This window comes from Haemaphysalis longicornis, unplaced genomic scaffold, assembly GCF_048455015.1.
Source record: "Haemaphysalis longicornis isolate Haplotype H1 unplaced genomic scaffold, Haemaphysalis longicornis Haplotype H1 scaffold_1, whole genome shotgun sequence".
Taxonomy (NCBI): domain Eukaryota; kingdom Metazoa; phylum Arthropoda; class Arachnida; order Ixodida; family Ixodidae; genus Haemaphysalis; species Haemaphysalis longicornis.
Genome location: NW_027526203.1, coordinates 281,835,379 through 281,861,087, shown reverse-complemented (window position 1 = coordinate 281,861,087; position 25,709 = coordinate 281,835,379). Strand labels below are relative to the sequence as shown.

The following is a 25,709-nucleotide window of genomic DNA, read 5'->3' as shown; positions in this document are numbered from 1 at the left end:
TAGAAAGAGGTGAAGAATTGTTTGAGTCGAAAAGAAAGTGGTGAAAAAATGCCCGCCGGGTGGGATCCGAACCCACGACCTCCAGAATACCGGTCTGGTGCGATAACCACTACGCTACTGGCGGGGCTGTTTCCCCAGCACTTTTTTGGGTATTTATGTTAAGGTATTTTTGTTTCCTGCACTTGGGGGTGGTAGCCAGCGCCACTCGGACTACTCGGGGTGAAGGGGACCTTCTTTTTAACCCCCGGGCCGTGACTCGAGTGTCTACGACATGTCGAGAGTGGCCGACCAGCATTGAACCCTCTTAAGCTCCCTTTGGCACCAAGACTGCCAGAACAGAGGCCCTCGCTAAGCATGTAGCGAATCAGAAAAATGGGAAATGAGGGGCTCCGTGAAATAAGACAGAAAATAAGTGTTGGCAGTCAAGAAAACCTCGGAAAGCAAAGGGGAGGTTGTGGTGGGTCATAGAAAGAGGTGAAGAATTTGAATTTTTTGAGTCGAAAAGAAAGTGGTGAAATATATATATATATATATATATATATATATATATATATATATATATATATATATATATATATATATATATATATATATATAACTGTTGCTTCAGTCAAGCGGCTGAAGCAACAGTTATATAATACACTTTTCTGCTAAAAACTCCGCAATAGCGCACTGGTGTGGGGCGCAACAACGTAAACAAGCTACGCCCAATTACTCTTCTACAAAAATGAATGCTTTGCATTTATTACAGTTACCATGGTCGCCGTGCAAAACTGCGAACGGCTCCATTGTTTGAGTGCTTTGCTATGCTTCGAACTGATAGTATATATTATTTGAAGCTGTTGTGTACCATACTTCAAAGTAAAATACAAAACACAATAACACGCAATACTCCCCACGATTTTCTTGAACATAACCCAGCAAAAAACAAGGACAAATTACGGAAAGCAAGCTTTCGTATTTCAGTCAACAGAAATATTAAACAAAATTCGGGAAGTTGTATCAACGCTTCTGAAAAATAATTTAAAAAGCAAGTTAAACAAATACTGCTCACTGATTATGAGTGGTTTCTCGAATAGCTTGTACTTTTTCTGCGTGTTTGGTTTCTTATACAGCTCCACGGGCAGATATATGAGCATTTTTCCTGTTTTTTTTTATTACCGCGCATTCCTGAGTAGGAGATATGCCGTCTCTGGTTCTGATTGTAAAACGGTGATGTCCGAGATGCCTACAATTTTTCACGCTTCCGTTCTTTATCTTGAAGTTATTACTTCAGCGCGTTTTTTTTTTCTAAGTCGAACTATCTGTGTTTAAGTGTGCGTATATGTATATGTATGTATATGCAGACAAATATTCATTTTTATTCCTTTCTTTTATCGATGACTCGGGGTCCTTTGTAAAGGTTTGTGTTGTAATCATTTGTTTTTTTTTTTTTGGCACATCATTTCTCACTCTTTTTCTGGCTGCTTTGTCATTTTTGCTTATTTTCCTGTTGGTTATAGTGATTGCTTTGTTTTATTGTGTACATAGACAGGTATACTGTGATATACATTTTGTGAAATATTTTCTGACGTTACAATGTTGCTGACGCAGTGTGTAGGGGGCTGAGGACCTCTGTCAGGCCGTCTGCGCTTTTAGACCCAGTCTCCTCTCACTTATACGAGAAATAGAGGTTTTTCAAATTCAAATTCAAATAAATAATGTGTTCCACGGTAGTGAAACAATACAGTTTTGAACGCATACAGAAGAAATATAATATGCACATACCGAGCGCTGTCCTGTGTTTATCCTCTTTCTTCTGTAAGTGTTCAAGGCTGTGCTATTTTGCCACCATCTATGATCACCATTTCAACCAACTGTCCATTCAACACTGTTTACGACTATGCCACGCTTATTCGTGCGTCAGCGGTGGGAGCTCATAGCGCGGCCAGCAAAAAGCGTGATGTCCTGTACCGAGCACTGACAAAAGAATGCATCTGGGTGTCTGTCAAAACTCGTTTGGGAGCGCTTGAGTAGCGGCTTGCGAGCACCCATCAATATCATATTTCGCCGTTTCCCCCCACCCGCCCTTCACTCAAACACACACACAAAAAAAAAAACAACCACGAAAATCATATTTTAGGGAAAAAATAAACGGGATTCAAATGTTTTTCGAGGCACTCAGTAACTTCCTAATTAACACCTCAGCGATTAAATCGATTATTTAAAAGTTGACTAAGCCCAAATAATACAATAACGGCACCCGGGATTTGCTCGTCGCATTAATTAGCTCTTATAGTCTGTCCTTTACTTTGCTTCTGCTACCATTTTCTTTAAGCGGCTATCGGGTGCGATCATTGCTGCACATGAAAACAAGCCTGCCGATAGCATTTATTTTGTTTATGTGATATCACACGCACGCAAAATACGCCGAGACTTTGAAGAACGCTGAGTAAGAGAAAAAAACTTTGAGTTAGTTTCAGAATTGTCTGGTGGAAGTAGAGGAATAGTATTCGGCTAGGGACTTTCGTCGCCACCTAATCTGAGTACTACTCGTGCTCATAGCTGCGTTCTAAGGGCGTTTCAGTTCTTGGAAGAAGTAAAAAATGTACTGACATCAATTTTCGAGGTTAATGTTATTACACACTTCCCTTTACTCAACAGAGTACCCTGGCACTGTGACACCACCCCGTGTTAGTGAAAAGAAGGTGTCGTAGCCAGGTGCCTCCAACGTTCGATAGAAACGCGTGACGTCACTTCACAAGCGGACCGGGCGAGCGGCGACTATAGGCGCTGGCGCATTCCCGAACTGATACACGTGGCCAGACCTACAGATATAACCGCGCCCAGGAAAGGCACTTTTACCAAAAAAAGGTCCCACGTACAGGAAAAGACCCGATAATATATCCTATAATCTCAACAGAAGTCGCCAACAGGACTTTTATTGACAGCGCTCATCAAATAGCCGCAGCAATGGTGGGCCTAAAAGCCTTCAGGCAGCTTAGCCGCTCAGCTCCGGCAGCGGGGAGATCGAAACTACTTTTCCACCAGCCTCCGAAGTGTTTTGACGTCCGCACAAAACGGGGAGGTCATGGCATGGTTCTGTCATACGCGCCCTCGGGGTTGGAAGCAATGTAAACCGAAACTGGCGATCTTTAGGCCGTTCTATGTAATTACTTATCGCGCGCTGCAGTGCTTCAAGGGATGATTCGGGTTTGCCAGGCCATTAGGCGTCGATGAAAACAATAAAACTGAACAGAAAATATGGTGTCAGCATTTCTTTAAAACACGTAGCAAAATTGTGAGATTCGGGCTGCTGTAATTAAATGCTGTTTAAATCCTGCCTGTCGGGGAACTCTGACGCAGACATACTGAACAAATTTTTAATAGGAAGCCCGCAATGCTGTCAGATATAACATGAACCGGGAGAAGTGAATGGAAGAGCGAGAGGCTCGGGACTTATCCTTGTTGAATCTCGGTACCTCTCGTCTTCTCTTCTTCGAATTAGGCACGCCACTCTTTTGTTTCATAAAAGCTCACAGTTTACGAGATGCCCTCTGTAACACAGCATGCTCGCTTTATTCATTACAAATATTTGCAAGGTGCGCCATCCCGCCCTGCGAAAATGGATGTCCAGCGACGCTGTTGTAAACCACTGAGGTTTCGATGCCTGTTTTGTGGTTTTTTAAATCAAATAATGACGCGTATGCTGTGTGTCTGCTTGCAAAGCAACATTGCGCTGGGATTCTCTGACGGCAAGTGATGGGTGCAGCCTAGCTAGCCTGGCGCATGCGCTCGGCGTCTTGGGCTAGAACTGCTGGGTCCTGCCTGGGTTTTTTGCTTACAAAGACACCAAATTTTCTGACCAACGAGAGGCAGACAGCTTCACTTAAAATGTGGTAGCTTTGACTGCATACGAATGGGTGGTGGTACTAGAATGCTCCGCCCCTCACTCTCCGGTTCTCTGGCGCAGGCGCCGGTGCTCCAGGAGCCCCCTCGCCAGGGTCAGCGCCGGCAAAGCTTCCGCGCACATGGACAACGCTGACAGCGGCGGGCTGCCGCCGCCGGAGCCTTCCCGGTCGGCCAGCGTCGGCCGCGCGGCTCCTGCGGCGCTCGGCGGTGCTGCCGCAGGACGAAGATGCGATGCTTCTGGCTTCCGAGGAGGAGCTCTTCTTGCCGCTATCCAAGAGCCTGCGAGTCATGCGTGATGTGAGCTCCATCACTGCGCTCAAGGGAAAGTCCGTGAGCCTTGTCTGCCCGTTATACGTGGCTGCCTGGGCTTCGGTGTCCTGGGAGAAAGGTGAATATTATTCTCTGTTCTGTCTTGGGTTCGTTCGGCTTGCCCCCGTTTTGCTCCCTTGCGAGTGCGTGCGTGCGGGCACAGCATTATTCAGACAGCTGCGCGCAAATTTTTCCTGCCCTGAACAAGCATACCGAAATGTGCATGCCCGTACGTTAAGTGGGGAAAGGTGTCGGGCCGCGGGCGCAAACTCAAGGGGTTCTATGCGGTGTGTCTGGGCCCGCTTATAGACGCACCGACGGGCAGAACGGGGGCTGCTCGCAATCAGCGCCCGTCTCCTCCCCACATGCAGTGCATCGCTGAAACAGGGAAAAGATCCGAGTTTTTCTACAGGTAACGGTTCGTCGTAGCCGTCACTGATCGCTATGCCGCCCCGCAACGCGATGAATGGGGCGATGGTTGTACCTGCCACTTGCGTGTAGACTGAGATTTCGACAACGTGGATGTTGTTGCTGGCATGATCCGAGTGGCGTCATAGCTGCCGCCTCAGCCTCATATCACCAGGCGATCAATGTTACATCAAATGTACCGCATTGAATAAGTCTACATATATTAATGACTGTGTGAGAAAAGCTTTTCCGTAACAATTTCGTGTGCTAAGCTACGCTTAGGTCTACCCTGTTTATCTTATCAGCTGCCAGTTAAAAAAAAAGACAGCCGCCTCACTCAGGGAACGTTTTAGAGAAAATACACGAGAAAACGGGCCGATTTACGCATCTGCATGAACTGGTTCGTTTAGGGTGTATGATGAAAAAATGCATCCGCTGTCATCCCCGTTCACCTAAGTGCGAGCTCCGCAGGGGATCAGATCTCTACCACTTAACTTCTCTCAGAGCTCGGGATTATTTTCTTCGCCTCCTACCGGTAACTGGCGCGTTCAGTGTTTCTTGCAAATTAGCCAAAACAAGCTTGACTGGTGATTTTACAATGCAAGCCGATTTCCACAGTGCTCTCTTTCGGTCGACGTGTCTGACAGACATAAGTGATCTCGTTGGCTGTGTGAAGGCGGGCAGCCGATGTTACCCAATTCAGTTCATAAAAATAACATTTCAGGAGTTTCGCTCACGATTCTTTACAGGTTAGCTCAGCACACACGAGCCACCCTTCCATATTTTCCCGACTCACCTCTTTCTGCCAGTTACGAAGTACAACCTGTATCTGTTCCCTGGTGCATAGCGTAAATTTTTAGTGGCTGAAATGTTTATTTTTTATATTAGCGTCGTAAAAAGATTACATATGTTGCGACTTCGTAATTTATTGTGCAATAAATTCGCAAAAGGAGATTCTGAGGCTGTTTGTGGCATAGGGGGTGCTTCTTTATGCTCAATGCTAAGATAAACATCTGTGAAGCGCACGTCGGTTCTATAGGGGCTATAGGCGCTGCGCAGCTAATGCGATGTTGTATTGCTGCAGAGGTTGTATTGCCCTTTTGCCCTCCTCGGCCCATGCGTTTTTCTATTTGGGGAAAACACAGTAAAAAGGGGACGCACACAGTATTTATCTAGCTCAGTGAATCAAAAGAATACGAACATGCAATAACATGACGCAAACGCATTCCGAAAATATGTGGAATGCGCTATATTCACTATTGTGTGCCTATCTAATTTGGGACCATATATGTATTGCCGCGCTGCTGGGTGAGCTCAACAATTAGTATTCTGTATTTCCGCCACTTTTTGGTTGATTAGAAAAATAAAGAGGCTAGCTTATTTTCAGTCATTTTTACTAGTAGGCTTAAGGCGCAAAGACGAAGCCGAGAATTTTGCGGGCTTCTGTCACTAAAAAGCTTCCGTACGTACGCTTAACTCGCGGTGCTCTTGAATGAAAGATCGCGGCACTCAAGGGAACAGATTTCACGAGCAACGAGTCCCGACATACGATCTGGCTCAAAAATGTCATCTGTGATTGGCACCATGCCATGCAGTACGACATTCTTGCATTACGTAATGTAATGCCGCAGGTCACATTTTTCGACTCGAACATGAAAAAAATCCGTCTCCAAACGGCTGCGGTACCTTTCAGCATCCGATTGCAAGGATTCGTGTTTTACCCACTTTTCCCGTTTTATGGCAATGATTGGTCGTTTGGCTCGCGTTGTTGTAAACCAGAGGGACTTGTGAAAACCCGCTTGACAGTTTTCAGATTCACTAGTGGGTAATTAAACATTTTCGAGCTTCAGCATCGCATAAAAAAAAGTACTCTCAAAAGTCCACCTCTGGGCGTGCACCGATTAGTGCGGGGTGACCGCTTCCACCAGACAAGGCCCCAGATTCACAAACCTGTTCGCAGAAAGGACGTAAAAAAATGACCGTCCCTTCCTAAGGAAAGTTTAGAGAAGCGCGAAAGCTAAAGGTGCGGCCAAATTTCGCTGAAAGCGCGTCCAACTTTAGGTTTGAACTTTACTTTAGGCTAGAACAAACTTTAGGCTAGAACAAAATAATACCCGCACGCCCTTAAATATTCACGCTTACATTTGCAGGAAGCAGCAAGATACCGTTCAACCACCGGCAACGCGTACAGCCGGATGGGAGCCTCTCTATCAGCAACGTGCAGCAAGTTTCAGATGACGGGAGCTATGTCTGCAGGTTTACGGACTCCCGGAACCAGAAACACACAGGGAACGTCCTGCTCAAGGTCATCGGTGAGTTTCCGTACCGCCGCACGCCTCATGCACATGCAGCGCCTCGCAAAGCGTTCTGAGAATTGATCCCCGAGTGCAGCTGTTCATATGATGTCTTGTTGATAAATGTTCATTGTGACAACGGTGGCGTTAGGGAAAATATTGAACTCATAACTAGGCCGTGTTCAGCTTCTTATGCAAAAATCAAAAACGGAAAAGCGTTGTTGCTAGCGTGCAAACATTGCAATAAACGCTGGTCCTCCTAGGGGTGCCCTGAAACTCAGTTTTGATATCTGAGGCGTTTCTAGAACGTGCTTAATAAACGTGGCCAGTTATTGTATTATGTGACACCGAATCATAGGAATCAAGCCTCGTTGGAAAACTCGCTGAAAAAGTGTTGAGACTTCGTTCTTTAGATTACGGGCCTTTTTTTTTTGTTGTTGTTGTTGTTGGCCTATGTGCAGTTATCGCGGCTAATTTCTTGCTTTCTATTAGTTTCAACGATACAAGTATTCGGCAACTGGTTTAAAGAACCGAGCAATAAAACCAAAGCCGGAATTCTCAAGTGGGATTGAAGAATTTGGACTATGATGAGTAGTAAAAGGCCGCTGCGTTGAGCCAATTACGGTGAATCGTTCTGCGATAGCGATGGATAATACTTGGACGGTAGTTCTTTGGGTAGGAAGAAAAAAAAGGAAATTTTTAATCGTGCCGGTTTTATGGCTTCTTTAATACCACGAACAAATGCTTGGTTATCGCATAGCTTCATTGGTCTAGGTAGCCCAAGTTAACGCACTGACCAGTTCCAAGCCTGTGCGAGGAAGCACCATTGGCGTCAGTAAGGGCAACTAGCCGTATGACCTTTCTTAGGCCATAGAGGGTGTCAGAGCTCACTTGGGCAAAGGTTCCCAAAAGGCCAAGAGCTCAATCGAAATGGTACCATGTGCAGATTTTCGATCACTATGCATTTCTTTCCTTACTTAAACTTAATTGCTTGCTTTTAATTTGTCCAGTTTTAATTTTTTGTTTAATTGCCAAGGCATCAATTATAAAGTTCTTGAGGGACTCGAAAAACACCCTCATCAGGAATATTCTTCACGGTAAGATTTTGAGGGTTGGTCTTTCCGGAAAGAAATACAAACCGGTGAAATAGAAGAAATGTGAAAAAAAAAAAAGATACCTCGTTACTAAGGGTGAGGTGCACTCGCTATTTTACTCGCCGCGACTCGGCGCTTTGCCTCGAGCTTTGTCAGGTACACTTCTGCATTCGTTTATCATCGCAGCACACCGATGTTCTCTGCCATGTAGTGCTTGTCGACTACCTCACCACAGGCCAAGCAAATCCTTTGTTGTATCGCAGAAGAGTCAAAACTTGAGCTGGTTGCTACTTGTCTTTGTAGGCAAGGGGCAGCGCAACAGACGGGACTGAACGGAGAGGAGACTATCGACGACGCCCTTACGGAGGATAGCAGTTACAGGTCCCAACAAAAGCCCCCAAAACAGAATAGGGCATTATTGATGATGCAAAAATTAATTCTGCTTATACTATGCTAGCTAAGATGTTTTTAAATAGTTGGCGATATTGAATGGTTGCCGTCGGGGCGAGAACGCTGTTCCATTCAATGGATCTACGGGGTAGATACGGCTGAAAAAAAAAAACTGCTAGTTCGCCATGGTGGCACCCTTACCTTGTGAGTACGATCCAAACGAACTGATACATGCAGTGGAGATAAAAACGAGCTCGTCACGAAGGCATGGACGATGAACTGCGACAGGCTGAAGCAAAGGATTTTGCGCCGAGGCACTAAACATGACGGAATGACTTAATTTTACCGGTGTTATGCTTGCTAGCAAGCACAACAGCAAATCGAGCAATCGAATACCGGTTCGATTATAGCTATTAAGATGTACACGACGAGAGTTCTTTTTGGGTAATTTGTGGTGAATGCGTTACGTTATTATGTGCGGGGCCCCAAACGGAGGCTGGGTATTATAATTACGGGTGAAATAATGCTTTATACATTAGTAGTTTTAATGCGGTGGGTAGGTAAATGACGGCACAAAAACCTCAGGATCCTGTTCGCATTGTTGATTAGATATTCAGTGGGAACAGCCCAGGTCAGATTAGGGGCTTTATAGGCGTCTGCGTATTTATAAATGTTAACAGTGTCTCTGTGACGTTAATAAAGGAGTGGAAAGGGTGAATGTCACTTGTTATTGATACTCGCATAGATGTACTACACATGGTGTGTTTAATTGCATTAATCAATCCTTACGTCGAACAGAAATTTTGTGAAGGACTGCTTGAAGAGCGGCGACTTCAACACCTGAGGTTATTTTGCGACAAAGGACGCCTTTGTAAGGAAACAAGTGGACATCGGAAAAACATTCACTAGGTAGGCTGTTTGTATACGCGTAGCCTTGTGGCGCACCGCGATAAACAGGAGGTTGTGGTGAGAAAATATTGTCTCCTGATGCGTACTGGGAACGACTGTTCAGAAATATTTCCAGCCAAGTAAGAGGTTTGGGGCCCTAGTTTATTTTATAGAGTTTAGATAGCCATAAACATGGCCAACTTTATCCAAGGCTTTCAGCAACTCAAGAAACATGCAGTCAACTGCTGAAGAACAGCCGAGCACGATGATAAGTTTATGCGTGAATGATGCGCATGAATTCAGACGTAATGAGTACGTTTTACGGAAACCATGCTCCATGTTTGGGAAAAAGAAATTTGACTTGGGGAAGTTAGCGAGATTTGAAAACAAATTGTGATCACACATTTTGCGTTGCATTATAAGAAAACAAGGAGGAAATTGGAAGGCGAGTGCTTGTTACCTGATTCATTTACAGTCGACTCCCGTTAATGCGAGGCCCATAGAGACCGCAAAAACCTCGAATTAAAGGAACTTCCAGTTAAACAAAGAGCTCAATAACAGCATTGTTATTAGTCCGCAACACGTCTCCGTTGTTGATTCCGTTCAGAACCTTGACTTTCGTCCCCACGTCGAGCGTACGACACTTGTATCCCTGACAGTTGAGTCTTATCCCTAAAATCGAAGCCTAAAGCGTCCACCGCACAGTCTGGTCGCACAACGCTAAGCACAACAACAAAAAAATGTTAGGGACATCAAAAGAGAGTAATGCATACGCTGGCGCGATGCTCAACTGGCCTGCCACTTTATCAACTGCGCCCTGTCTCAGTTGCGATGGCGCCGACGTCAGCACAGAACACGACGCTGTATTTGCGCTTGAACATTTTGAATTTTATAGAGAAAGGACGGTCACCTCGACGCTTCTTATTCGAAATAACTTCCGATTAATAGATGTAATACGTGTTAGCTTCGAATTATTGAGCGATTTTTTCCTTTGGACTGCATGTAAAATTGCCGGGGCCAGCGCGTACCTTCCAATTTAAGCGACTTCGCATTATCGAGAGCCGACTGTATCTTGCCAACCCAACAAACAGCAGGTATAAAACCTTTGAGGGACTGCTGGAAAATTGTTGAAAAAAGTATGAAATATGAATAAACACAAGTGTTTCTTTAGAAACTTGGGACTAATTACCTCAGTACCAGAGGCCAAAGGAAGTTTTCGTGCCTTGATTATGACGGCTGCGATAATGATTGGGAAATGACTGAGTAATGAAACCGTTCCAGTCGAGATACAAAAATGGTTGTATGAAGCGATAAATTAGATGGGGAAATATCATTAAGCATAGTGGCACATTGATTCGCGTGATTTTTCTTGCCGTTATATCGAAAGTGTTGTGTCGTCGTCGTTTGGGTGGATAGTGGGCCGTTTTTTTTTTAAATATCAGTTCTCAACGTAGATGACAGGTTTTTGTGTAAGAAAGTTTCTTTGGCAGTCTTAATGGCTGTTTATATTGATTAAAAGTGAATTTGTAAACAGCCCAGCAACCATCGTTTCGCTATTTTGAGCTGATCTATATCAGCGCTTTTCTTGTTAGAAAGGCCTTTACATGGGCGATGTTCTTTGGTGCATTGCAGTTGACGATAACTCAGCGCAGAGGAACATACCTGTTAGATAAGCCGTGGACGATAGTAAGAAACATGACTCATCTAGTTTGCGCACTGTGCTGATCGAAAGCTTTTAAGAACCGATTGAGGAATGAACTGGGATCGTTGTTAATAGCTGAAAAGTTCCCTATTTTTTAATTTCGAATTGTCTTTGTGTTTCTGTGTCTTTGGGTCGTGATAGAATAATGGGGAAAGATATTACCAAACGACCTCTGAAACCGGGTAAAAGTTGTATGTCCGAAGCTATGTGGGGCCTGGATGTTAGGATGAGATCAATAGCGTCTGCGGTAGATTGCATCAGTCCTGTTGGCTGTGTGTAAGTAGAAAGAGAATACTCACATCTAAAAAAAATCAATGCCTTGTGTCGTAAATGAGGGCATAGTTCCGAGCTCGATAGCTCATGTTATGTTCCGATGGTTTAAATTGCCTAAAAAAAGAGAGGTAAGTTTGGGCAGCGTGTAACACTAGGTTAATTACATCTCGCAATTGGCTGACGAAACGTGAAAAATAACTTGGGGGTGGCGGCGTAACAGAGACTGATCAGAACTTTTTGAAAACAAAGCTCCGACAGGAGCCCATAGAATGCCACATGTAGTCTTAATGTAATGAAAATCTTTGTTAATTGCTAAGAGGGCCCCCAGCCCCTTTGTCACGTTGCGTTGTCGTAAAAGCAAAAAAAAAAAAATAATAACTGCGCCTGCGGAGGTTTTTTATTATTTTATTTACGTGTATCTGAAGGTGCAGCCATGTTAGCACTAGAATATCAGCAATACACGTATCAATTACAAGTATTAGCGAAACATTCCCTCATCATACTTCGAATATAAGTAAAAAAGGCCCGACAGATAAGATAAGTTTGAGCCACTGCCTCTCGCGCATCCATATATGTAGGGACACGTGCATGTGAGTCCAACTGATAGCTCTCGTAGTCTGTTGTGTACGCTCTGCTGTGCTATCGGTCTTAAAATTGCACGTTGATCTTCTCCATAACACACTTTGATGACCAATCACTGCGATCAAGAAGGCAGACTATGTAGATCTGTCACAAGGCCCAACATAAGATTTGACTCGAAAAGCGTTGCGTTCACTTTGACATTACGCAACGCACCCGCCGCGGTGGCTCAGTAGCTAAGGCGTTGCGCTGCTTAGCAAGAGGTCGCGGGTTCGATTCCTGGCCGCGGCGGTCGCTTTTCTGATGGAGGCGAAAAGCAAAAACGCCCGTGTGTACTAGATTTCGGCGCACGTTAAAGATTCCCAGGTGGTCCAAATTAATCCGAAGCCCTCCACTACAGCGTGCCTCATCGCCTGCGTTGCGTCGGCGCTTAAACCCTACAATCAATCAATCAACCGACATTACGGAACGCAAGCAGACACCTGCGTTTTGCATTGCGTAAGGAAGAGGGCAAGTCAGAATGTTGAGTCGAATCGCATGCCTAGCGTTGTATCGGTAGAGTTAGCAACCTTTGATGCAGCGACCTTGTCGCTCCTACGCACTGCGAACATTCTTGAGGGAGTAGGTAAGTGGCATTTTTCTACCTTGTGGTAAAAGACTAGGATGTTCGGACCGAAATTGCAACTTTATTTCGTTTTAGAGGCATGACTGCCTGGGAAGCATGTCTTACGATTTCTAAGATAAGGCAGCCCTAATGTTAAAAATATGACCCAGATAATAAAACTTTCGCACCTCACAGGACGAATGTGTGCGTTTCGTTCCCAGCGTTATTGAGCAATGTGTCGGACTACTGACAACCAACTCTTACTTAATTACGCAATTATAGGTAAGCTGTAGAAAAGCACAAAGATGCGCTACACAAGCGTTGCTTGATCCCCCTTATGTTTGTGTTGTTTTTATCATATACCGCGGTGTTGATCAATAAAAAAAGAAAAGGGGGGGAAACGGCGATCAGTTTTCGCAACAACTTTATAGGCAGAAAAAAATTACATCCCCACACAACCGATTGAGGGTAGCCATCTTATTTTAGTGTGTCTACGCGAGTCGCAAACACAAACATCTGTTTGCTGATGCTCGTCATTCACGTTATAGGTCTCGCTTACACTCCCGCACGCGAACTCACGCCTTTAGCCACACGTGTGAACGCGCTGGCCATAACGCCAGCACGCACACGCGCACGTGCGCAGTAAACGAGAGAGCGGGCGTTCTCAAGCAAAAAGGAAAGCAAGAAGCTGTATCAAAACAGCGATGGCTCTGATGATAGGCCGGTGCCGTACCGGACCGAATTCGGAGCGGGGGGCTATAGGCCACTCGGTAGCCAAGTACCTTTCACGCCCGTATAACCCCAGAACGCATAAAGCCACGGCTCGCCCCTTGCCAACGGCGAATGCCGATGAATCGCACCACGCTGTCAGCCGTTCTTGCACAGTTTTCTTTTCTTTAGGCTCCGGCGAAATGTTGAAAAAAGCGTAAGAAATTGGGGTGGGACGGGGGCCCACTAACGATTCCCAAGGCGCATCTAGTGCACGCGTAAGCGGGGGAAAAAAAGAGATGCACCTTGGCAGCCCGTATCGCCAGCAAACAGCCGCTGCTGCTCGCCTGCCGCCTAATGCGTACACGCGCCTCGAAACAGCGCTCCCGCCCATCCGCTGCCCTTTGCGCTCAATCGATAATACAATCACGCCGCTCCTTCACGAACAGGACGCGAGGTCTAGATCTCTCGTCTCTTCGGCTCCAATAGCATAAAAAATAACGGGGGACCAAGGTTCAGCCCTGGCACCCCGCGGGCGCTTTATTATTTTTAAGTATTCTTTCCAGGCCTGTTCGTCACCTTCGCTAGTACTTTGCCGTGCCATGGCGGGCTTTATTTCTTCAATCCTAATATCTTGTAGGTGTTTCATCCCTCAAAATTTTCAATATCGAACGCTCCTCTTTTGTCTCTCTCGCTCTCTCTCTCTCTGTTACTTGGAAGAGAAGGAACTAGACCGGTATGCGTTTACGAACCTTTCTGGCACTCAATCTCAAAAAAAGATGAGAGTGGTGGGAAGTGAAATCAGTGGGTAAGATGATAACAAACGAAGAAGTCCAGATCGAACGCCCATTGAGTTTTCCTTGTTTTGTCTGTCTGCAAATTCCCGCCGGCGTGCAATTTGGCTGTAACAGAGGGTTTACTTGGTGAAGAGAAACGCGAAAGTTTGCGGAGCAGCGGAAGCTGTCTCGCCACAGCGAGCAGAAATAAAACGACTGGGAAGTGAAAAGGCAGCACTCAAAGAACCAGGAAGAAAAATAATTGAAGACACGCGATAGTGGCACGCCCCTATATACGACCGATTCTCAGGTAGCACGCTCACGTATACGAGCGTATTCACGCGAACTCGCAAATAAGAACGGAGACACGCGAATGGAGAAATCAATTAACACGCTTTGAGGAACATAAAGAGATACAATTGTAAGCAGTTAACATTACGAAGCTTAATTGTTTCCTACCCAGAATATATGCGTGTAAAGAGTTAAATATTCCTCCCCCTTTTTCAAAGTGATTTACTGAAAACTGTCAATTTGAGTACAACAGGCCACAGTCTTCTTTAATTTCGCGATTAAAGGGACCCTGCAACACTCCTTTCAACCTTTTTGGAATCTTGAATGCCTGCAGAACGTAGTCACCCTATACAACCAGCACTTAGATTAGGGGGTCGCAAAGCGCTTCAGCCAAAAATTACTGCTTTATGCTCATCAGATAACTTGGACACTCGCTCAAAATATTTTTCTCTCTTTCCCGGTCTCAACGTTCTTCGACGGCTCGAATAACGTCACTGAGGCCATGTAGCGGCTGTTGGCCGGCTTTTCTTCAGTTGCAGCAATGAACGCTTTTCGATAGCAACTTTAAAAATAAAGCCACAAAAACAAAGCAGAAACGGAAGGCGTATCTGGTGCGACGAGCAAATCACGCAGTGCCCCTCCGTGCTGGCAATAGCTGTAGCTTTCGCAGTGCTTCCAGACGCGAAGGAAAGAGTGAAAGCGTTTATTTAAAGTGTTGCAGGGTCCATTTAAGGCAGGTCGACGACGAATACTCGCATGCATAGTTACGCCCACCGGTCGGTTTCGCGTATAATTAGGGCGTTGCCTCCAACAGCACGCGGAATGTTGTTCCAGCGCTTAACATGTGTGTAGCCAGCCCATGCGGCCCTGGAAGAAAACATTGTCTCAAACTTAGTTAGGTTCAGAAAGGGTAAACTTGAGGCTGCATTTTGCTGCGTTGAATATAGTTGCCACGAAAGATTTCAGTTTATCACGTACGCTCAGTAACGGCTGGGTTGCAAGCAGTTTTAACAGAGCTACAATATCCGGCTGTCCCGACGGAACATAAATCAGTCTGGTTTTCTAGACCTTATACCAAAATCTCTTGGTGGACCTAGGTTCATATATTATCGTCATACAAAATAAAGGGCGTTGACCTGACGCACCCAGACTAGTTTGCAGCGTCGTAGCAGAGAGCTGCAACCGAGAATCGCCACGCCGGTTCTCACGGTAGCCTCAAAACAGCCAGTCAAAGCACCTCGACCTCTCTAACGTCCAAATAGTACTGCTATTGGCGGTGAGCGCGAACACTGGCGGCGCTGCGGAGCACGCCTCCGTGACGTCAGCTTAGGGATTTTCGCATTTGTCGTCTGCTTCAATCAGGCTCACTCTCCCTGCTGTTTCTTTGCGCTCGGTCAACGTCCGATGCTTGACCGCACCAGAATTGGCGTGTGGGTAACATTTTATCATAATAATAGGCTTAAAGTGTGAGTTAAAGTATAGTTTTAGATACCGCTACGGAAGAAACATTGCCGGCGTCGCCCCCTTCCTTGCGAAGCCGGTCGTGTGCGTAGCGCGATGAGTCGGAGCTAGGCGTCAGCTTCTGTATTAAGCAATTTTTCGACAAGGTAACCGTCAGCTGCAATAATAACCGACAGCAGCGAAAATGAAAGACGAAAACAAATTCTGGACTTCAGGGCTATCGGCTTTGGCAGAAGGCATTATGATTCCCGGTAATCATATGTATGGAAAAACAGTTTTTGCGACCTTGCCGAACGCTCGAAAGTATCACGTCACATTGTATCACATCACTTTACTTTGTCATGACATGAAAGTTTGCCGACAGGCACTATAGGCTGCAAAAACTATAGGTTGAGTTCCAAATAACCCAAACAGCGCTGGTTTTGTACGAGGCTTCTAACCAGTAGGAGGTTCATTGAGCAAAACGAGTCCCGTCTACGTTAAAGATACAATAACACTCTGTTTGTTCAGACCTGGAGGGATATTTCGGTACATTTTCCACAGCCATATCCTCCCGATATTCGGATATGCGTTACAGGAAAACTGCACTCAAGAGGAGGAGGAGGAAGGCGAGGAGGAGAAAACTTTATCTAACAATGAAATCGAGCTGGTTAGTGGGCCGGGTCCTCAGTCAAGGACAGGAGAGTAAAAGCAATTTTCTTTAATTCTTAGAACGCCATCCCGAGTAGAATAGGATTTGTTCTTTGCGCCTGGAATGGTTGGAAAACAATAAAGACCTGCCTAGAAATATTCATCGGTTTCGATTCTTGTGTTATTTGCAGGTATACTATTTATTGCGTTAGTTAGCGAGTATATAATGCCTTCAACACCGTAATCATGTCATCATTGTTCGGGTTGAGAGTCAGTTCGTTATGATAACAATGGTATGATAACAAATTCTGGGCACAAAAGCCGCCTTCGAGTAATGTGGACAACGTTGTTTGGGGTGAGATCACGGTGGCGCAGCACAAACCTCCTCATTGTATTTCCATGTGAATAAACAAAGCCCGCTGCGGATATGCGCATTCTTGTACGCAGCCGTAGTGAAAGCAAATTTGTGAAAAAGGGAATGTATGCCATACAACCTAAGCAAAATATACACAGTATCTTTGTGAGACTCCCAAACACCCCTAAACCTCCTGATAACACGTTTGGGATGGTGCAGAAAAACTAATGCGTCGGGCACAAAAAAAAAGAACAAGATACATACATCTGATATAAGAAAACAACAACAAAACAAATAGAAGACAGCCGTTTTATTTCCTGCTGTACGTGCGATGCGTGTGTAGGGGCCCGCGCGGCTTGGTAGGCAGCATTAGAGTGTTGGGTCTTCATATGAGCACCTCAAAAATTCTGCAGGGAAGCCTTCGCATTTTGAATTCTTATCGAGGGGCTCTGAGCGTTGATCCTCGCGAATAAGCGAGAAAGGATGAGTTACGCGCGATCTTCTGACCGATGCTAGCAAGAAAGTTGTTCTCTATCTCCTCATGTGTTGCAAACTTGTGGGGGATACAGCTTCAAATTATTCAGATGCGTCAGAAGCTGGCAAAATAACTGAAGCACTAGAAATGCACTTTTTAATGCACTACAGCAACAAAGCGGGAGGTTTCTAGCACAGACACTGCTGCCCCTCACAAGCGGAGGGTAGCAGACGACCGCGGCGCGAGTCCCTAAGCTGACGTCAGAACCAGGGGGCGCCACTCAAACATCACACCGCCAATAGCGTAAAAGTTTCTCTTCACCGATTTTTTTTAGTCGTTCGTAAGTAATTTCAGTAGAATGCTATCACGTCAGCATATCGAGCAATTCAAGATTCATGTTTGTGAATTCACACATACGAAATATGGCACGTCGGAGAACGCATAGATATAAAAAATTGGCGCAGTTTCAAGCGGTCACCTTCCACACTATCGCCTGCACCTGACGAGAAGTCCACAAGTGGCCCCGTCCTTATTTCTGAAGAGGTCATAATGCGAGAATGCTGGATCGGCGGCGTTCGTTGCAATTACAAAATGACAGTTTTTTTAGCGGACTTGATGCTGTTCTGGCCCACCATTTCGGAGAAGTTTATTCTCGCTTTAAATATATGTGCTTTCACACACCCATCATCTACTAAATAAATTGGAAGTATATTCTCAAGTAGCACAGTTAAGCTGCTCACTCGCTAACGCATCACCCTACGCAGAGGGCGGGTAAAAATGGGGTTCTATAAATTATGGTCATCGTCATTCCTATCTTGTGCGAGCGATATCGAATCGGCTGCTTATATCAGGCGAGAAGCCAAGTATTTTATCCGCTGCGAGGACTAAAATGCAGTACTTTGGCTTTGGTCTGCGCATCTGAAAAGACTAGAGGGACTGGCGTGTGCAGGGCAGGGAGGGGTTCAGGTGGCCCCGGCGTCCTTCCGAAATTTTCTAGCTTGTGTGTGTGTGTGTGTGTGGGGGGGGGGGGATAATAACTACTAATAGTTGTTTTTCTGTGGCCACCGGCCACCTACAGATAAACCTTACGCGGCTCTCACCATAACAATTTGGCAATGCCCCTGAAGAGAAGCAAAAATGAACAAAACAGTTGGAAGGTCCTCAGTACGCCCGCTCTATTCGGAAGTTTTTATGTATAACGTTGGTTCTTTGTTCCGGCTTTTATTGCTACTTTTCTGGCTTTGTTGTTGTTGTTAACTTTGTTCATCTTCTCATATTCTCAGTCTCCATTCCCCACCATCATTGAAATCCTGCTTACGCCACGGTCCACTGGAGAGAGGAGTGCTATGCGAAGCGGGAACGTAGCTGCATGGCTTTGAAGAAGAGTAAAAGCTTTCATTACAACTTACGAGCGAGGGTATAACTAATAAAAATTGCAGTTCTGAGGAGCGAACGCGCCTTATGTCTGCTCTGCTACACATCACAAACTGGCACAAAGCCACCGCAATAGGTGCTTCAGACCTTTTGCTTCTTTCATGTAATCAGTCTTACAGCGTTTACTTCTGCGGTACAGAAAGTAACTAAATGACAGCATGAATCACCGTCAAAGAGAAATATAACGCGTAGTGCTGTGCTCATACATGGTTTAGACTCGCTGTGCCGACAGCTCAAAAAAAGTTTATGCAGTTTGTAATTCCGAGCTTTTAAAGAACATCACGTGGTTCTTTGCCTTGCCATGTATCCCTGCGCAGGACGCCCACTATTAGGTACGCTTCAGCTTCATCCGTACATGGTGCTCCGGGATCATGCAATGACAGATATTGTGAAAGGCACCATTACTGGAGGAACGTACTATCCTTGCGGCAAATAGCAGCGGTTAAGGAGGTGGACGTCCCGCGAAACCACGACTGGGTCCCGCGTGCGCGGCATTGCAGACTAGGTTTCAACGGTGCCACTGAAGGTTTTCCGCACACCTTGCTTTGCAAACGAAAAAAAAAGCGACTCGCTCCTGACGAACCGAACCACGCTATTACAGCAAAGCTGTATACCTCTAACCCCACAACGGTTTCATCGCCATGGGCTAAAACGATCTCCGTGGGCAAAAACGCCAAGGCGCCAAGGCGCCAATGCCTAAGACGCCGAGCGCATGCGTCAGCCTAATCCAGCATACAGCATACAGCTCAGAATTCGTTTAAGGAAACAACAAAACAGGCCTCTAAACCGCATTATGGATGATAAGGCGCCTGTGAACAATGGGACCCCCCACCTGGTGTTCCTGGTAACGCTAATGTTTGTAGATTATCTTTGAAGGCTAGGAAGGACTACTGTCGCTAATACAGCAGCTCTTGCACAAGGCGCCGACCGCATGCGTCAGGCTAGGCAGGACCCAGCCTTTGTCACATCTTTGGACGCAGTTCTGCTGCTGAAAAACTGTTACACGCGTTACGTTTGATTCGCATTCGAAACGACGGCAGTCGCGCGTAGCCGCAGAGCAGGGAGGACAAGCTAAGAAGTCTACCAGAGTGGACCGACTAAAACCCATAAACAACAAAATGGCGGCGCCCATGAACTCTCGCAGTGCAAACAAATGTCCCGTAATGCGAACTGACCAATGATCTTGGCGGATTCACGGAACAATATGAGAAAAGAGTGCCGATACTCTGTACCCTTATCTAGTGACACTAGCCGAGCGCAAGCGACAAGCCTGCCGAGACGACGAAAAACATACTCTTCTCCATCACTATTTGGGGTGGTTTACAACAACTTTGCTGGACATATACTTTCGCAGGGCGGGATGGCCCCTAATTTTTTTCGTGTGTGTATTGTGTTCTCGTACATTATATTCCTGTGCTCAAATGACAGATCTGGCATTTTCAGGCTCAGCACAGTAAAAGTCACCACTTTCTGCGTCTTTACAAGCCGTGGTAAACGTTCCGAAAAGACCGTGTCGGAATCAAAGTTTCTAGAGAATATATTTCTAATTTAATTGCCTAAAAAATGGAGGCAAGCTTTAGGGCATCCACAGCTCGAAGCAAAATATCAGAGTTAATAGCATATGTTATGTCCATCTTAGTTCGTAAAAGATGTCGTCGAGTAAACTTTTTTTTTTTTTTTCACATGCCGGGTACCATGCGTCTATAAACGTTGCTTGTCAGAAGGTGTTCATCGAGAAAGCGTGGTGTTCATCGGAAGGTGTTCATCGAGAAATGTCGCCGAAAGACTTCGGCCGCCCCTCCCATGAAACAGCCTCTCCCTCTCTTCCTCCGCCTTTCTCGGTCCTCCGATGATAAACGCAGGGAAGGTTTGCTGTCTTCAATTAAATGTTCCAGCATTCACACTGCTGCCACGCCATCTGTTGGGAACGTTTATTAATGTATTATGCCTGAATTACCGTCTCAAGCTGAAGGCTCTAGGGCGGGGTCCTTTTTTTATATTTTTGGGCAAGAATATTGCTTTTAACGAATTTTTTTTTGCTATACCAAAGAATTACGCCCACGTATATTCTTAACTATTTCGTTACCGCTGAAAATTGACAGATTTAACCGAACAATGCTAGCATCAATTATGTATTTATGTTTGCCTCATATATGCCTAACTTTCTCTGATTGCTGGACAATGTTGAAAAGCATGAGGTATGCTACCAGATTTCGTAGTTAGGAAGGGTTTTACCTGTATACACTTCTTGTTCAAGAACTCTTTGACCTTTTGGCCGGGCGGCTGAATCGGAGGGAAGGAAGGACGGACGGACAGAGGGACGGATGTACAGACACGGAAATTCTCGCGTTTAGTTAGCCCAGGAACGACTAGCGTGTTTAATAGAGGAAAACAAAGAGAAATTGCTCCTGATTCTCTCGCGTGGGCAATTACGTAAAAATGGTAGCAACGTGCCAAGAGGGGGGAGCGGGGCGCGTTTTACTAACTGGTGCACAGCATTAGCTTTAAGTCACACTGTAACATTTTCTGGAGGTGGCGCAGAAGCCCGTTCGGAGCTTTGAGCGCAAAGAAGGAAGTGAAATATCGACTGTGGCGCGCTTAAACCGCTCCTTACGAACGGTCTTGTTTACTTTTCTCCTCTGTTTCTTTTCTTTATTCCCAGAGTGTGGCAGGGCTCAATCGTGCGTTTGTGTGACTGAAAAACAGCGCAGGTTTTCCGCTGCCTTTCGAGTTTACGGATTTTCCTCGGTTAAGCGTGTTTCCAGCGACAGCCAAGCGGCTTACTCGATGGAACTGCGAAAGCCTGTTCCGAAATTTGCGGCTCTACTCTACAGGACCCCGCGTGCGAACAGTAACCTATTTGTTATTCCCAACATACTGTTAGCTTTCGCTTTCAGTCCCTTCTCAAGTGGAGTATGGTTGGTTACTTTTGCGAGTAGTCCCGTTGGGACAACTCCCGACACTCAGGGCAACTTTCATGCGCATCTTTCTTTTTCTTACTTTCCTTGCCATTTTTGCCTGCGAACAATAATGCGTGCTTATTTGCGAGCCTATTAGCATGCATCTTTGCATACTATAGAAAATTTTATATTTGCCCTGCGCATGGTAATTGTTAGCCCTCCTTGCGTTGAAGCGGAAGAACAGTGCGTTGGTCCTTTTTTACGCAGTTGTTGCATAGCAGCATCGTGACATATTCTTTCTTACCACTTCCGTTTCCTTGGTTTACGTTCGGGAAAGGGCAGGCAGGGAGCGCTTTTGTCCAAGGTGTAGAACAGGCATGCCGGAAGGCAATGTTCTTGTTGTCACGAGTCAAACAGTAACTTCTCACTGCATTGGCTTAGGCACCTTTTTTCTGGCGCTACTTAGCTCGTGACGTCACATTAGGGACTCGAGCGGATGTAGTCTCCAACGCTCTTGCTTAATTTGGCCGCAGCTCCTCCAACTTGACGGCTTTTTTTATTGTGATCTGATGGCATAAAGTCTACGTTACAAGTATATGTTAACTCCCGTTTCGAGGAGGAACGCAAGAAGGAAGCAGTGGTGAGTTCCCCATATCCACCGGTGGAGGTCAGGTGGCCTGCCAGGGTGGAGGCCTGTGGCTCGAAGGCGTCGCATTCTCGCCTCTTGGGATTGGGAAATTCCTCGAGCTTGTAGCTCTCGCTCATTCGCTTTCAGCACATCGGGAACGTATCTCGTCTAGTTCGTGGGTGTAGCCCCGGCAATTGCTCATCGTTGCCAGAGAAGCATTTATACTGCAATACGGTTTCCTTTATTTGCGACACCAACGAGATATCTCAGTTCGCTGGCCACTAATGCTCGCGCAGCAAAATACGGGCGCTGATAATTTTCAATAGCTCCAAAGAGCGTAAATATGATTTTTAAGTGCGAATGCACTTTATAAGCGACCCTGAATTCCGTTGACCGCCGTCCGTCCACATAGCAACAGCTGCGGGTGCGCGCGCTCCTCGTCTTCCTTGGCAACAGGGGGAGATGGCACATACCCACGTGGGAGATTGGCCAGGAATCTCCTCGTCTTCCTTGGCAACGGGGGAGATGGGCGCGCGCTGCCTGGCCGCTGACATGGCACATACCCACGTGGGGGATTGGCCAGGAATCGGGCGTGAGAAGGGCTAATGCACCCGCTTAAAGGAGTACTGACACGAAATTTCAAAGCTGAGATCCGCTCTAGCAATCAAGTACAACGACAACACAAATAGGTGTCTGTGCATGGCACATACCCACGTGGGGGATTGGCCAGGAATCGGGCGTGAGAAGGGCTAATGCACCCGCTTAAAGGAGCACTGACACGAAATTTCAAAGCTGAGATCCGCTCTAGAAATCAAGTACAACGACAACACAAATAGGTGTCTGTGAATAAATGCATCTTTCTTTCTTTGTAGTTGTGTGTGTGTGTGTGTGATCTCTCTTTCGCGAACATTACCGAACCGCGCAAATTCAACTCCTGCATTCGCACTTTCACATTCTTCCCCTCGGGGAAATGCGGGGAATTTTTGTTTTAGTTACTTCTTTACGTTGCCACCAGGCTAATGTAATTCTTGTTCTGTGCTTTTTTGTTATTGCAGGCCTGCTAGGGCATTTATGGATGCCTCAGGTTCGCGGAACGCTCGAATTGATGCCTCCCAATGTCGTGATTTTGCTCTCACTTTCATACAAAAGGTTACTGTTATGGGTACATACACGAAACCTGTATTTTCGAAACATGGGTTGTTGATGCACGTACAAGTACCGGAATGAGGTTTGTGTACGATAAACATTCAAAACGAAGCAGACAGCCCTGTCTGAGGAACCAAGAGCGACGTTATTACGCTGAATCTCAGTCAGTGCCTTCGTTACCAACAGCGATGAGGTACGACACCCCATAACAAGTCATGATTAGGACAAATTAAAAAAAAATTGAATGATGGAGGCCGAAAACTCTTACTGGAATCTCTGACGGGCTGGTCACTTTATCACCAGGCAGCGTGGCCGGCTTCGCTTATTGTAAGCGGATCTGGGTTTCTTTTTTCACCGAGTCGCTTGTATATTTTTTAACAGCTTCTCGCTCTTTTGGACTTAATCGCGTTTTTTGAGGAAATATTGCTATTGTATGTGCTCGCCATGTTCTCTAGCACGTTCTCCATGAGAAGCTCGAAGAAGTAACCTTCGGCGTAGATGCTTAGAGTGCACATATTCAATTGGTGAAAGCTGTTTCAAGGAAAAAGCAGTTCGCTCAGTCGTTGTTGGCCGTGTCCATCAGCAGCGCCGACGTCGAGCGCGTGTTATCACACAGGAACATCGTCAAGTCCCTCGAAGAAAAAAAAGGTTGGAGAACCCAATATTTAGGGGGGCATTCATGCACGTTATGGCATCAAGTCTTGAGGTACCTACTGCCCGGACTATCAACAGGCCGCAAAGAAGTTGCAATATTTCAAAAAATATGCAGGATTCAGCCGAAGTGAAAGCTGGGGATTTTCCAGAAGAGTAGGACATGTGCGACGCTGGCTACGTGTGGTTGAGGTGTGAAACAAAAGATACGTTGTTGAATCATAAATTAAGTAAATCTTGCACTGGCGCGATTAACATAACTAACAAACATGCATTGAACAGAGTGGCAGGTATGTGCAATAAAAGCAAAATAAGCGCTTTTGTTTACAGATTTTTAATGCGTAGCATTCTTTGCCCAGTATCCCCACAGCCAGGACCATGTAACGCCCTGCATTTCCACAAAAACGCAGATTTCGCCGAAGTTCCACAAGTTTTCGTTACAATAGCGTAAATGGAGTTGATTGGTAGAACAAAATTTTGAAAAACTAAAAAAAATCAAGTAAGATATTAACAACTTACGGAAAATGGCGAACCGTACAACGCCCTGAATTTCCACAATAAGGCAGATTTCGCGAAAGTTTCAAATGTAATCGTTATAATAGCATAATTGGAGAGAAATGGTCGAACTAAATGTTGAGAAACTAAAAAAAATAGGTAAAAAAGTATAAAAAATTACGGAAAATGACAAACTCTACAGTGCCCTGCATTTCCACAATAAGAGGTTTTGCGGAAGTCCACGTAATCGTTATATTCGCGTAAATGGAGATAATTGGTCGAACGAAATTTTGAAGCACTAAATAATTAGAAAACTAAAAAAATAAGGAAAATGGCGAACCGTGTAACGCCCTGCATTTACACAATAATGCAGATTTCGTGAAAGTTCCAAATGTAATCGTCATAATAACGTAAATGGAGATAATTGGTCGAACGAAATTTTGAAAGACTAAAAAATAAAAAAAAAAACATAGAGAAATTACGAAAAAAGGCGAACCGTAGAACCCCCTGCATTTCCATAATAATGCATATTTCGCGAAAGTTCCACCTGTAATAGTTATAATAGCGTAAATGGACATAACTGGTCGAACGAAATTTTCAAAATCTAAAAAATAACAAATATATAAAAAAGTACGGAAAATGGCTAACCGTACAACGCCCTGCATTTCCACAATAATGCAGATTTCGCGAAAGTTCCGCCTGTAATCGTAATGGAGATAATTGGTCGAACAGGGTTTTGAAAAACCAAAAAAATTGGCTCTGAAGAACTTACACTCAAAACAAGCGGCATAAAAATGCTACGCATAGTAGACAATTCTCTGAGTTCTTGCAGAATTTTTTATTTTCATGATACAGAAAGATTTAATGTTACTTGTTTATTTCCCAGCCATATTCAAGCCAGTTTTACTTCATTATATTTATAGAATTTCTTTCAAGATTCGGAGCATTTCGAGAACTCCCGCTTCCTTTGGGCCTCTTCAGAAAAGTCTCGCCTAATTTATTGGGCTTCCTTTGGGACTGTTATTTGCTTGTTAGCTCAGCTGCATTTGACCACGCCTGTTATTGTTACAATAGATACGGATAAACGAATCTGTGCATTAGAAAACGATGTTAAAAACGGCAACTGTTTTATGATTGCGGGGGTTTTGGTGCAGAAATTAGAGAGTTTTAGTACAGCGTTTGTTGACTTTGCGTACGCTAAACGCTAAATTTTTGCGTCCCGCTACGTAAACACCGCGAGCGGAGTTTTAGTAGAGCGTCTCACCAGTTTTGCGTAGCGGCACGCTAATGCATACGGCGCCATATGTCTAATGTTTTGCGAAATAAC

General features: G+C 45.3%; 1 protein-coding gene across 1 annotated transcript in view; it reads left to right on the top strand.

Moving 5' to 3' along the window:
* The window catches only part of LOC144146903 (uncharacterized), a 723,365-nt gene that overhangs the window by 396,949 nt on the left and 300,707 nt on the right, over positions 1-25,709 (top strand). The window contains exons 2-3 of the mRNA XM_077678868.1: positions 3,953-4,279; positions 6,759-6,920. Of these exons, the coding sequence (XP_077534994.1) occupies positions 3,953-4,279; positions 6,759-6,920 (489 nt within the window). The remainder of the gene's footprint in view (positions 1-3,952; positions 4,280-6,758; positions 6,921-25,709) is intronic.